Below are 15,669 nucleotides of genomic sequence, written 5' to 3'. Positions count from 1 at the left end.
AATTATTAAGACAAAGTTCTTTACTTAGTTATCTGGCTTTAAGAATATGCAACTTGTCAAGTGTACTTGCTTTTCCATTAATGAATAAACATGTTCTCTGAAATCAATGCCAAACCATTGATTTCATTTTACAAATCACTGTAAAATTCATTTTTGGCCCAAGCAAACCTAGAGGGAAATAAGGGAGAAATATTGCCATTCAAAGATATTTGGTGCCTATCCCTAAAATCTCAAACTACCCCATTTTTCTTTATTGCCAAACATACATTATTTGAATGTCACCCTCCTGACTCTGAACTCTGTTGTTAGATATCTTGAAAGTCTGATGTTGTTGTTTTAATGGATACTCATATTTCAGTTAACATATAGATTGCGTGTTCCAATACATAAGGCATCACTGCAGAACTCAAAAACAAACTTACAAATGTGAGAACAATTCCTTCTTAAATGATATAGGGAGGCACACATTCATTGTAATATCGCATTTCAGGATTACACTACTAGAACATAATGTATTGTCAAAGCACTGCATCAAAATTATTTAATGAGTTTCTGACGCCAGTAAAATCTCTTTCCACTATTCCTTCCCATCTATTTAACAAAACATAGGAGAAATTTACTGACCACTCATGGCACCATTTTTCTCTGTCTGAATATGTGTATGCTTGAAAGGAGAAAAACAAAAGTTGAGCTCATACCGCTATTTTAACTGATCAAAGTAATCTGGATCAATTACAGGTGAGAGGGATACAATAGAGGGTTTTGCACCTAATAGACACATCATTAGCTGACTTACATCTACTTGCAGAATTTTATGATGGCCAATGATAACAAAGATAAACAGAAAATGTGCTAAATGACAGTATTACAAGGAAACAACATTTCACACTGTTTTTCCAATGACCTACCTCAGACTATTAAAAAATTTGCCACCCAAACTACTCTTTGTTTTAAAAAGAAATTTATGAATCTCTCCCAAATCCTTGTTTTAGTTGTTAAATAGAAAACAACCAGGGCATCCTTTTTTAAATAAACCCAGAGTCACGTAATCAGACCCTCCCAGAGATAACTGAACTTCAAGGAAACAAGAAGTTAGAGTAAGAGCGAAAATTTAGAAATCTTAATAAATGAAATATAGTTGGCCTTTGCCCTATCTAATGACCCTGTGCCAGATCTGTATTTTAGCCAAGCTTTTGCTGTTGCTGTTTACCTCTCTTCTACCAGGTGAGAGGCTCTTTGGTAGGCTTTTAACATCCAATGTCACATTTTATTCTCACGGCAACCCTGATTGGATAGGTACAATTTTTTTTTTAATTTTTTTAACGCTTTTTATTTATTTTTGAGACAGAAAGAGACAGAGCATGAATGGGGGAGGAGCAGAGAGAGAGGGAGACACAGAATCGGAAGCAGGCTCCAGGCTCTGAGCCATCAGCCCAGAGCCCGACGCGGGGCTCGAACTCACGGACCGCGAGATCGTGACCTGAGCTGAAGTCGGCCGCTTAACCGACTGAGCCACCCAGGCGCCCCGGATAGGTACAATTATTATCACCATGTCACATATATGTAAATTGAGGGGCACCAAATTAAGTCACTTTTCCCAAATCACGCAGCTAGCACACAGAGCCTCAAAGAGGACATAAGTCTGGAAAGTCTCAATCCAAAATCTTGTTGCCCTCCCCTCTGCCATGCAACTTCCATGTTATCACATAATGATCATCTTTAGAAGAAAACATAAGAGAAAACACTCATCTTGAACCAATAGAATTTTTGTATTAGTATTCACTCAGTCAGCAACTCTAAAGTTCTTAACCTAAGAGAAAGTGTCCTATCACTAATTACTTTTAGGTCCTAGATATAATCGACTGCTCCCCAGTCTTCAAAATTTTTTTGTTAGAGACAAGTCCTATGCATTGCAAGATGGCAATCACTGTCAGACTCTAACATTATTTTTAAAGTTTCTCTTTATTGGGGTGCCTGAGTGGCTCAGTTGGTTGAGCATCTGACTTCAGCTCAGGTCATGATCTCATGGTTCGTGAGTTCAAGCCCCATGTCAGACTCTGTCAGGTCATGATCTCATGGTTGGTGATTTCGAGCCCCGTGTCAGGTTCTGTGCTGACAGCTTGGAGACTGGAACCTGCTTCGGATTCTGTGTCCCCCCCTCTCTCTCTCTGTCCTTTCCCCACTCACACTCTCTCACTCTCTCAAAAATAAATAAACATTAAATTTTTTTTAATTTAGAGTTTCCTTTATTAAATAAGTACTGGTTTGAGAGAAATCATACAAATAATGTTTTTGATATCTATGGCTTATTTTACCTATGTATTTTGGTCTACAAGCCACACTTTCAAAAATGCCCTATTTCTCTAAAATACAAATTCAAATGATTTTCCAAAAGTGCCTTTTTTTGGGAAATGTATTTAACTTTTTAAAAACTGTTTAAATAGAGTTCAGAAAGGTGGTCACTACTTGCAATATTATCTTTGAGCTTTCTCTTATAAAAACTTTCTTTGTGAAGACTACCATATTTCTTCATTTAATTTTAATTATATAACAAGTAATGGTGTGAGGCAGTTATTATTGGCTCATTGTTCAAATAAAAATACAAGAACCAATTAATTTAAGTAGTTTCCCTAGAATTGCACAATAGTGGCAGAGTTAAGACTTGATTCTTCATGTCTAAAATCCAGATTCTAGCTGTTTCCATGGACCTACCTCCCCCCCCCCACTCCTTATATCTTCTTATGAGTCACATAATCCTATATCCCTTCATCATTCTTTCATTTGCTCTTTCATTCTTGCACTCATTATTTTGCCAATTATTAAATGTCTGTGTTATGGACTGAATGTTTGAATCCTCCCCAAATCCATATGTTGAAGCCCTAACTCCCAATGTGATTATATTTGGAGATATCTAAGGACTTTAGGTGGTAATTAAGGTTAAATGAGGTCATAAGGGTGGGGACCTGATCCAGTAGGATCAGTGTCCTTATAAGAAGAAACACCAGGGCACTTTTCTCCTCCCCTAAAGCTGTGTGTGTGTGTGTGTGTGTGTGTGTGTGTGTGTGTGTGTGCATAAGCACACACATGCACCTAGAAGTGGCCATGTGAAGACATAGCAAGAAGGTGGCCAACTGCAAGCCAGCAAGAGAGTCCCCATCAGAAGCCAAATCACCTGGAACCTTGATCTTGGACTTCTAGCCTCCAGAATTATGAGGAAATAAATTTCTGTTATTTAAGCCACCCAGTCAGTAGTATTTTGTTATAGCAGCCTGAAGGAACTAATCCAATCTGGTTATTTCAGGTAAGGTACTTGGCATTAGATAGCACCACAGACACCACAGATAAAACACAATCAAGACATTATACTTAGAGGATACAGCTATGGATACTTTGCTCTATTAGGGAAATTAGGCAAATAATTTGGATGTTGTACAATGCTTTAAGTTCTTTAGTTCATGAATTTACCTGGCGCTATGGTGAGGCAAAATTCAAGCAGTACTAAATTGTGACTAGAAAGGTCAAGGATAATATCATGGAAGAAAGGGACTTGAAGAATGAATAGATACCTGATAAGGATGGGAAGGAAAATATGGTTCTCATGTGGGAAGACCAGCGTGAGCAAAGAATGGAGGCCTGATAGAACACGGGAACTACAAATCATACAGGGTTGGTATGGAAGGCAGTAGAGTCAAAGATAACCCATTTTTTGGCTTCAGCGACTGGACAGACAGTAATACAATTTATTATACAGGAAATGCACAAGGAGGGGAGGTTTGTAAGTAGCAAAGAGCAAGGATAGTACTGGAGATAACAATGATTTGTTCAGTTACGATAGGCTGAGTTTCTGTAGGGGAAACAGTACAGAATCTGATGAATGCTTTGCACTCAATAATTGTTTTCCTGAGTATGGATTTCCTCTGTTCGTGTGCATTTTCCTTGCCCTAAGAGGTTTTTTTTCTCCTTAAATTGATCATTTTTAAAAATGAAGGAGTATCAAAACACGAGGTCACACTAGTTGATCACAACTATCTCTCTAACCAAACAGTACAGAAATCAGCTACAGTTCAGGACAAATATGACAGGAGAATGATTAAAAATAAGCACGCAGGAGTAGGGCAAGATGCCTTTGTGAAAGTGCCTTTGTTGATCATGACTGGGTTTTGTATTAACTAGGGTAAGATTAGAAGGAGGAAAAAAAAAAAAAACAACCTGGAGTCAAGAGCTCAAGTGCTCCTCCATGGATAACAAGATTGCCAAAATCACCAAAAAAGCCCTTTCTCTGGTTTTGTTCATAATACATCTAGAGCAGGTAATCCACACTCTCCAAAGTGAGAGCAACCATTAAAATGGTGAAGAAAACTACCGAATTGACCATCAGTTGAATTCTTGAATGAGAGAGAGGGAATGGGCGATCTTTAGCCAAAGAGTCATGAACTATTTGTAGAGGTTAACTTGACTTCCAAGCAATAAAACAACTCAGTTTTGACATAATGAAAAGAATCATTTTACATTTCTCAAAGTATTTTCCTGTGTATATACTGAAGACATTCTACTCCAAGGAGAAAAATAATTATTTTTAAATTTCCTCTAAATGAAGAATTTTCCCCAGACTCATCCCCCAATACAGACACCCTGTTTAAAGAGACACAGTCCTACATTTATCAACCCTGTAACTGCAAAATTATTTTGTTATTAAGCCTTGGTTTATTCCAAGCCTTCTGGATAATCTCGAGCAGTGCAGAACTTGTTGTTTAGCTCTGGAGATTTTGTAATAAAAGTTTAATGAGTTACTTATTATTAGAATGTTTATAGCCTTTATTTTAAGGAGAACAAAAATGACGTAAAGTTCTACGCATTTAGTTTAAAACGAATTCAACTCACATATCAGTTAATGCTACAGTGATTTTTTAAAAACCTCTTATCAATATATGTGTCTAAAAGCAATGTAGCCAAGCCACAACTTTCCCCGAGCCGTGGCTAAGAACAAAACTAAGGAAGGATTTCTCACTTGCAATCATGTCAAATCCAGATCTTAACTTTTGGGATTTTAGAATTTGGACAAGAATTGTTTTGATTAAGGCATTTTGAGCAGATTTCATAAGAGGATACATATAAACCAAAGGAACAAAAATTTGAAATTAAGTCCTGAAGGCACTACATATTTATTGCTATTTAAAATGTTGACCATGTATTCTATTAATGATCATAAATCTTAAGAGAAAATACAAAATAAATCTAGCTTATCTGATGTCTGTCTACCTGAAATACTATGAAACTAAAGGTCAATCACATCTCCAAAAAAACACTTTCTTACTAATATAGAAATTGCCTACACATGTTGCAAATATAGACCAGTTTTTCCAGAAATTATGATGTTATTATTTAACCACAAAAGTTTTCAAGTTATAAAAATAAATAGGAAGTATATATAGCCCCAGAATCTATATAAAAATTATAAGCTCAGAATAACATAGTTACCTGTTCTTATTGAAATAAAATTTACTTAGTAATCAGGCTGTAACTTCTCATTCCTAGATATTACCAAGATGGTTTTGTAAAAATCATGGCTAAGACTGGCAACTGATTTCCATATTGATTTTTGCTGTCATTATTATGCATGAAGTATTCATTAGATAAATTTGAATATAAAAAACCATCACAGAATTCAGCACAGTGCTCACATTCTTGGAAGCAGGTAGAAAAAGGAGGGTTATCACAAGAGTGACAAAATATATTAGAACACAAAGCAAAACGACCATGTAGAATCAAAGTAAAACCAAATTAACTCAGCCACAAAATGGAGAAAACAAATGTTTCCTCCAATCTTCCAAGCCTCGCCCTCAAAGGAAAGATAAAATACAATAAATTTGTCATATGATGACAGTTGTTTGCTTATGCCAATACTATATGAATGGCCACATACAATGCTTCTAAATGTTAACTATAAAAACTGTATTTGTTCCCTTTGGTATGTTTTTAAGTTGATACTATTCTTTACCATTCATTAGTTGAGTTCCTTTCTATCATGCTATACCTTAGTGCAACAGTTTGTTTCTACCAAGAAGTGAGCTTACGAGGGAGGTTCATTCTTAAATATCTATTTGAAGACATTGTACAACAATTGGAATTTGCTTACTTTATGGTCACTTTAAAAATTAATCTTTTCTTCACATATCTGAATATACTTAAATGTGTAAACTCAAAATATATTCTTACCTCCCATCCGTAGCTGGGGTCTTTCAGATTTGACCGCTGCTCTCCCACATAAGGCCCAAACTTTTCACCTGCTTCAATCTTCCTTTTGGTCCATATTCCTAGTCCAGCTCCAGGCATATTTGACTCTCGAAGTTCAAATTCAGCAGGAATGGGGATATCATCAGGGATGTAGATGGGGGCTTTGTACGGAGAGCCCTCCTTTGGAGTGAACGCTTCGCTGGATGTGGCTGGAGAGCATGGCTCTTGAATATTGAGGGAGGGAGTGCTGGCTACTCCATCTGCATCTGGCATTTCTTCCAAAGGAATTTCAGGGTAGCTGCCATATACACACTCATTATCTGTGAAAAAATGATAACTTTGTAAATTCGTATTCATGTAGAAGAGTTAAAATCCCACAATTCAGTAGCCACCTTGTAATGTCATTGTTCTTTGAAGACAAAATAAGGAAGGCCATTGTTAAAATACACCTTCATTAAAATCTCTGTTATTCACAGATGGGGGATTTGGTTTATCTGTGGTGAATCTATAAATCGAATGAGCTAATCTTCAACTGTCAATACTCTCATGGGCCAGATCTAACCATTATTTAGCTGGGAAACAATCAGCAATTTAATTACTGGTCTGAGTAAAAGAGATAAGTAGTAAACATATGTGTACCTACAACCCCACAAATCATCCTAAATCAGGAGGTGATAGCTTTACCATGGAATGTATTGGAAAGTTGTATCATGCAATGTATCTCAGATAAATTGTAGGAGAATCGTCAAAGACTCCAAGGGCTACGATGGGCAACAAGGCTTAAATTTGTGTGGCAGGACTATTTACTGAAACATTATTTTATGTTTGTTCTTTCTCAATCTTTCCTTTCCCATTTCAAACACATCACCAAGCCATTGGTATTCTTTGCCTCAGCAACTTACACAGAGCAGAGAATTAAAGTTACTTGAACTAGACTGTATTATGCAAAGCAAAATAAGTCAGGCAGAGAAAGACAAATACCATATGATTTCACTCATATGTGGAATTTAAGAAACACAACAGATGAACATAGGGAAGGAAGGAAAAATAAGATACAAACAGAGAGGGAGGCAAACCATGAAAGACTCTTAAATACAGAGAACAAACTGAGAGTTGCTGGAGGGGGGGGGGGGTGCATAGGGGGATGGGCTAAATGGGTGATGGGCATTAAGGAGGGCATTTGTTGGGAGAAGCACTGGGTGTTATATGGAAATGATGAATCATTGGATTCTACTCCTGAAACCAATACTACACTGTATGTTAACTAGGATTTAAATAAATACATTTAAAATAAAATAAATAAGTAAATAAAGCTCCTTGAAGCTAGTGATTCCTCTGGACATTTGTAAAAACAAAAATCATTAAAGAAATTCAGCAAGTTTTCCAGAGGAGAAAGCAGGGTAGAGTAAAGGGGAGTCTGGACACTCTGCACTGGGGCTCTCGGGACTCCACAAGGCAACACAGCCCCCACACCTGAAGTAAATGAATGCACCATTTCAGACTTTAAGATCTTTACACAACTTGCTGGAGGGTTAAAAAGTAGTGACTGAGCTTGAATTTCCCACCAGTTCACCAGTTGAAGGGAATTTAAGTTATCTTAAGGGAAAAAAAAAAAGCACACATTTCTTGCTCACAAGGATTATGGACTGAAAGTCATAGCTGATTTGTTTGATTTGTAAACCTTCAAGGAGAAAAGAGTTAAAATGATATGGAGACAAATGTCGATCAGAGCCATCCAAAGGTAAAATGAGTTGCCTTAAGTTCCCATATCACAAGGCTTCTAACATAACCTAGATAATCATAAATTAGGGATAATTTGGAGGAATTTCAGCTTCAGGTTGATGACTAGACTAGATGACCTTTAAGATGCTACCAACCCTGCAGTTCTATAAATTATTAAAATCTTCCAAGATATTTTATTGGGCTAGAGGGTAGAACACTTGAGTTCTAGCCCCAATTCCCTCTCTGATTCAATGTGGAAGTTTATTAACTATGACACTCATTAACAATTGTTGATCAAGTACTGACTTCTCTTAAAGATTTATGAAGTACTGATTCCTCTTAAAGTTTTAGCACATGCCAAACTACCTTTCTAATGAAGTGCTTGGTTCCTGAGTCAAATAATAGGAACATGCCATTTAAACCAAGCGTAGAACCAAACTCTAGGACCCAACCTCATTCCTTGAGACATTGACCACAGCACACAAGCTTACTATCATTCAAGTTCATTGTATCCAAAATCTTGCACATTATTGTCTGCCCTCACACTGAGTCTCCTGCCTCCTTCACAATGTCTATTAAGAATACTATTTCCCCCCTAATTATCCATGTTCAAGGTTCTAAAATAACATGGACATTTTCTCTCCTTCATCCTCCAATTTATTCAGTCATTAATGCTGTCCGTTCTTCTTGCAAGATTTTTGCCCTCACCTCATTCATTCAATCCATGTTTTCCTTCCTGAATTTTCTAACAGTCCTCTATAATGTCTCCAGACATCCAGCCGCTTTTCAGCCAGTATCCCTCAATACTAAGTCTGTATAATGCTGTTAAAGTTATCTTCCCGGCACATCCATTTTCCTCTGTAATAGCCTGCAATAATTCCCAGTATCCACAGGTAAAGTCTAAAGTTCTTAGGCTTGCTGGGGCACCTGGGTGGCTCAGTCAGTTGGGTGGCCAGTTTTGGCTCGGGTCATGATCTTGTGATTCACGAGTTCTAGGCCCACGTTGGGCTCTGTGCTGACAGCTCAGAGCCTGGAGCCTGCTTTGGATACTGTGTTTTGGTCTCTCTCTGCCCCTCCACTGTTTTTTTTCTCTCTCTCTCTCAAAAATAAATTTAAAAAAACATTTAAAAATAAAATAAAATAAAATAAAATAAAATAAAATAAAATAAAATAAAATAAAATAAAGTTCGTAGGCTTGGAATAAAATCCCTTTTATTTTAAAACCGTTCTCCTTTCCTCTCTGATTCTCAACACTTCTCAGTAGGAGGACCCAGGCCAGAATAGGCTTATCCCTGTCTTTTGAACTCAAAGAAATTTTCCCTGCAGTTCTTCCTGCTGGTTCACCCTATCTGCACTCCTCTGCCCGTCTGCCTTTTAGTCATCCTGTCAGGTCACATTTCAGCTTACCATCCCATTTAACACAAGTACCCCCTTTCTCTGAGTTCTTATAAAATCCACCCCCAAATATGATGATCAAATAATGCCATGCACTGCTACTTAGTTTAATATGAATGAATCTGCTATGCCAACTAGGAAATTGGTCTTTAAAGGAAAGAGTCAGAGCTCATTATTCTTAGAAAGCACCTACATAAAGGTGCTTAATAAATACTTACTAAAGAGATAACCAACCTACCATATATTTTTATTAAACTATTAAACCAAATCTATATTTTCTACCAAATGTAGGAAACTATTTTGATTCTAAAAACCACCTTTAAAGCCATAGAAATGGAACACAACAGATTATAAACTTTTCTCCAAATCCAACATCAAAAGAAACAATTTTAGTAATGCCCCCAAAGAGATATCATCAGAAAAATATACTTCAGGGTCCAAACACCCTTGATAAAGTCTATCTAAATTTATCCTTCAGGGAGATTTTGCACTTCAGCCTAAGAGCCAAAAGTTCACTAGCACTCTTGACACAGCTAAAAATGTATTTTAAAAATCTCTGTAGAGTTGTAACATTTAACTACTGCAAATGTAGAGTTACTTTACAGATTCTTAAGGGGATTTCTCACACATTGTGAAGACTTTGTTTTTCTCAAGAACTAAGTGCTATAAATTGCAAGTATTGTATAATCTATAGACTTGTCCATTTAGGCAGCAGGAAACAAAAAGACATCCAAATGAATAGAACTATTTCCTCCAGTAATTATCCATTAAAAGTCAGTAACATTTCTCCTATTTCCTCAAAGGGTTAAGTCACTCATACTGTCAGTTCCATCAAAGTGATCTCAAATCTTAAAAAAGGATAGAGACAAACCCATCTGGGCCCCCCCACTGGCATAGCTGACCTCATGACCTTTGAGTTACCCACAAACTCTTCCAATGCATAATCTGAACGAGTGCGTTTGGATTTCAATTCTTGTGGAGACAAAGTACACATGTGTGCCCGGCTGCTGCACACAAGAGTTTGAATTTAAAGCCTGAATGCAATTCTGCTTACAATGGCAAAAAATTCCAATTAAACCCAAAGAACAACTGATATAGGTCACGCAAATTCTGGAAAAAGACTCATGGTCCTATTTATCCACAGGCAGGCACTAAATGTATACGCAAACCCAGGCAATTTGTTTTCAAGCCTCTGTTAATCTAGTATCATCCGAATTAAATATACAAAGGGTTGTGGTGACCAATAAAGAGAAATAGAAAACTGCTGAGTTTTACAAATTGAAACGTGCAACAGTATTTCAATGTCATCTGGCATTACAAAATTTTCAACAGCAAATGCAGTTTATCACACTGCATTGAATATTTGCATAAACCGAAGTAAACTAATGCCTCCATGTACGTTACTCAAGAACTATCCAAAAAGCTGCTAAAACATTTCATCTAAATGACGAACTACCTCCATTATCCTATCTCCGTTAAATCTTTGCTATGGGGGGGGGGGCGGAATTGGGCACATTTACAATAGGTAAGTATCAGGTAAGAACTGCTGTATACATCAGTGGTCCCATAAAGATGAATACCCCTTGTAACTTCTTGGAGCTGAGTTGCCTGCTGCCAGAATGTGCTTCATGCATCCTTTAGACGTGTCATTAACTGAGTGAGGACAGAAAGACAAGCTTATTGTTGGACTTGAGAAAAATGACTTGGGAAATGCTTCTGGAAATCAGCCTTTTCGATTCAAGTTTTAAGTGTTCTCATATCCCTGGAGACCAAACAAGACCACACTCTTGGACTGGAGTATATTTATTTCTATGACTCTTTGAATAACTAACACAGGTTTCCACTCAAAGAGAGTCCCATTCTGGAAGCATTCAGAATTGGCTAAAGGGAAATTGTAGAAATAATACCGACAATAATAGTAACTTCCATAGACGTATCTATACCTTCTCACTTGAACACTTGGAATCCTGTAAGAAAGCCACGGTGATAAATAGTCTTCTATTTTCCAGATCTGGAACGGATACTCAAGGATGCAAAACCGTGTGTCCAAAATCCCCTGAGACTGGAACCTAGGTGTCTAAAGCCAACCGTGTCTGTAACTCTCAGGCAATCTCTTTTTTTTTTTCCTCTTTCTTCTCTAAGGATATGTTTTAAAGTTCGATTATTTCAACATTGTGGCCATACTGTGTGAATAGTTTCTGTTTTTCACTTGACACTTCATTATGAACACTTATGTTTTTCAAAATATTTCCTAAAGATACATTTAATTGTTGCATAATATTCCATTACATGGATCTACAAAAAGTGAACTATTTCCATGGGAATTACTTAAGTTGTTTCTAACTTTCTGTTGCATCAGTACCACTAAGATAAACATAGTTTCATATAAATATGCATATTCATCCATTTTAATTCCCTTAGAGTAGATTATTGAAAGAAAATAGTGAATATTGGGGCACCTGGGTGGCTCAGTAGGTTAAGCGTCCGACTTCAGCCCAGGTCACGATCTCACGGTCCGTGAGTTCGAGCCCCGCGTCGGGCTCTGGGCTGATGGCTCAGAGCCTGGAGCCTGCTTCCGATTCTGTGTCTCCCTCTCTCTCTGACCCTCCCCGGTTCATGCTCTGTCTCTGTCTCAAAAGTAAAATAAACGTTAAAAAAAATTAAAAAAAAAAAAGAAAATAGTGAATATTAACAGGCTTTTCGGAAGTATATACCAATTTATACTCCTGTAAGCTACACTAGCACTTATTATTATGTCTTGTTTTTAAATTTTATTAATACAATGGAAAAAATTATGTATGTGTTGCTCTTTTAATTCACATCTCAGTTGACCACGGAGACTAAAATTTTTTGTCATTCATAGTTGTTCTTTTGCAAATTGTTCATTGTTTTTGTCCATTTTTAATTGAACATTTATTGGCCTGCCTTATTAATAATAAAAAAAATTATCCCTTGATACAGTTTGTGCTACTTTCCCTAGTAAATGATTTATCATTTGGTTTTTCTTATGGGTTTATGTTGTATAAAAATTTTAACTTTTATGGAACGAAGTCTATGTTTGCTTTGTGATTTTTACATTTTTCTTAGAAAGTCCTTACCCATCCTAAGGAAGAAAAAGAGATTCTCTTTTATTTTCTTTGAGTTCCATAGTTGCTTTTCTACTAACCTTGGATTACCAATGATTTACTGCTGAGTGAAAAGCAGAGAAAAATGATTTCATTTATTTGAGCTCCTGTGAACGGCAGGCTAGGAAAAAAAAATGCCATTTCACTCGTAATTCTTTGGTTCTTATTTGCAAGGCTGGCCTAAAATGCCTTTTCTTTTTGTGGGTTTTATATAACTCACCATTTGTTTCACTTGGCCTCTCTGCCTCGTTTAACTACAAATCTTCTGGGCAGATGCCATTCAAAATCCTGAGTTTCACCATTAATAGCATTCACTACCCGTCATAATACTTATCACTCAGCATTATCATTAGTGATACTAACATAAATAATTTCCTGTCTACTCTTCATTTTCGTTCCTTGACAGAAAACATTTAGCAACCAAGTAGCGTTTCATTTTAATATTAAAAGCATATATACATAGTTTGACTATTAAGTAAGCCTGATTTCTGTAGGCATTAAACAAGAAATCAGTTCTTTATACTCAGCTGTACACACATATAATACACACATCCACGTGCATTTGCAGTGTATGTGCATGTGTGTAATAGCTCACTAATCTTTCAAATAGGCTGAGACAGAAACATGGTTTGAGATCTCAGGCAGACTGGTTGAGATCATAACTACATGAAACAACTGCCAGGAGGAGACCAGCTAGGGAATTGAACAGATTAGGTAACTCAGAAATTTAGACATTTCCCCCCATTATGTTCCTCATTGCAGTTTTGTAATAAAAACATGAGCAAACTTCAAAGGAAGCTCCGTAGTAAAGGTTAATTGCTACTAAAGAAGAGGGTGGGCCCGAGCGCCAGTACTTTGTGCCCAACTCGCAAGCAGACAGGAAGGATTACACGTGGCTGAGAGCTGAGGATGCGTGCCCAGCTCTAGGCAGAGAGGAGGCACGGCCAAACCCCAGAGGCCCACCAGGGACCTCCTGGTAGGACGTGAGCACATGAACACGAGTCCATGAGTCGGTGCCTGCTAATGGTAGGGCAGGGAAGGGCGGGGGAAGACATCGATTTCCTTCCAAAATTCAAACCGGACGTGCTCTTCTTCCCTTGTTAGGACAATTCCAGAACGGTTACGGCAGCATGTTTGTGAGAAAGCAGAGGACCTCTGGAGCCAGCTCTTCTGCACCAGCAACACAACCAATAAACGCGTGCTGGGCTTGGGGAAAAGGGTGGAGCCCAAGTAATGCCAGATGCACAAACAGAACAAAGAAGGGCTATGAACTGGCCAGGAGAATATTCAGTGAGAATGGCCCCAAGATAATGAAATTTAAGATCCCAATGAAAGGAAGAAAGGGAACTAGTAAAAGTAAGGAAAATGATTTTCCAGAAAACTGACTTAAACTAGCTTTGAAGGACTGTAGGAAGGGTCCAGAGGTGTAGGTTTAGAAAAGAGAGGCATCTCCTAGAATGGAAGCTGCTGACGGACACAGTCTTCAGAAAGTGCTGCCTCCAGAGAGGGCTGAGAAGAAAATAGACCTCCATGGAATCTTTTGACACTGAACTGCACTTGTAGAATTCATGTCTCCAGAGACCATTATTTTTTGTGAGATAATCTATCAACATGGCTTGGCACATGGAATTTTTTTAATGACCTTCTAAGCTTCCTTGCTCCTCAAGTATTTGCTACTTCCTTGTACCATGCTATTCCATTTCTTTCCTATGGAACTTTTTCCCCCAGTGTTTCCTAAAAATATTTCATTTATGGGCTGTCAAAAAGACCCAAAAGTATGAAAGAGTGTTGGGAGGCCAGCAAGGGAGATGGCAGAAAATACCACATAAATTGGAAGTAAGGGACCAAATCAATGAGCAAACATTTATCTTGCTCATAGGATTGTGGCGTACCCCTTGCTTGTCCTGTGGCTTTTAAATCTGATTAAGAGTTTCTCCACTCTCCTAGGAATTTCACAGACATTTCACTAAACAAGTATGGTTTGTGAATTAAACTGGTAGCTTCTAAACTATAATGAAATGGGTTTGGCCACTTTCAAAAGTTCCTCTTCAGAGGTGGAACTAAGCTATTTTAAAAGGGTTATGGAAAGAAATTGCCAGAAAATTCATAGTTGAGGTACCAGTAAAGCCCTTTGGTATCTACTTACAGAATCGAAAACAGCTAAAATAAAGACATTAAAGCTCTGCGAGTACTACTCCAAGGAAAAACACGGCCTGGTTAATGTTTGGCTTTATTCAGTTGTTAGGGAACCACGGTCACCAATACCCACTGGAATGCCCAGGTAAGAACAGACTTATCACAGATCAGATAGGGGTTCTTTTTACATTATAACTATGTGCCTCAACTTTCTTTTAGCAGTACAAATTTTTAAGAGACTTTTGGCAATCTTTGACCTGATGGCTGTTCTCGTAAACTTTTTATATTCCCAAAGTGATATTCCTTCAGATTCATTTAGGGTAAAATAGAAATGCCCTGAAATCATGGTGCAGCAGACTGGGTGGTTACTCCTCAGGCAGTCTGAAATGACCAGAGTACAGCCTTTCAGTATTCAAGCCATATCTACAGTAATTATTTGCCAGAGTATCTAAAAGAAGGCAGGCATTTCCTGTTGCACACAAATGGGACACTCTTATCTAAATGACTGTTTAAACAGGTATTTAAGAAAAGACTATCACAGGCAGGAATTTACTGATGACGGAACACATTAGTTTAGGGCTGGACACATTAGTGGAGGACTAGCCATTGTCAGGAAAGGAAGCATATCAGCATCAGGAAGGTATAGAGAATATTTGACAACTCCCACATGGGCCAAGATGGGGGATTATAGACCCTGCCATTTGCATTTGGGAAAAGGAGGGAAAATCAAAAATAGAGATCTGGATTCAACAATGTGTCTCCAGCACCTGGGGTAACCTTGAAAGTGAGAGCTTGAGAGCCTTAGGTCTTTTGCGTCCCTGTTTCCCTATCCATAAATAAGCACATTGGACAAGCTCAGCCCTAGGTCCATTCCACTCAAGCAATCCCCATTCTACATAATGAAAACCAAAGGATGGACAAGATTCGGTGTACCAAAAGCTTATAAAACATATTTCCTGAAAAGACACTTTGAGAATTGGTTTGGTCTCTCTCAACGTAACCTAGGAGACACTGTCCTCTGGCTGCCTAACTTTGCTCTAACCAGTGAAACTGGAAT

The 15,669-nt window shown here is 37.7% G+C and overlaps 1 protein-coding gene across 5 annotated transcripts in view; it reads right to left on the bottom strand.

The window, feature by feature from the left end:
• MECOM (MDS1 and EVI1 complex locus) overlaps positions 1–15,669 on the bottom strand; it is a 555,566-nt gene that overhangs the window by 277,603 nt on the left and 262,294 nt on the right. For all 5 annotated transcript variants that reach the window (XM_042998288.1, XM_042998290.1, XM_042998289.1 and 2 more), the window contains exon 2: positions 6,217–6,554. In XM_042998288.1, coding sequence (XP_042854222.1) covers positions 6,217–6,554 — 338 coding nt within the window. The remainder of the gene's footprint in view (positions 1–6,216; positions 6,555–15,669) is intronic.

This window comes from Panthera tigris, chromosome C2 (genome assembly GCF_018350195.1).
Source record: "Panthera tigris isolate Pti1 chromosome C2, P.tigris_Pti1_mat1.1, whole genome shotgun sequence".
NCBI lineage: Eukaryota > Metazoa > Chordata > Mammalia > Carnivora > Felidae > Panthera > Panthera tigris.
Note: the sequence above shows the minus strand (reverse complement) of the source record. Positions and strands in the feature narration are given on the sequence as shown.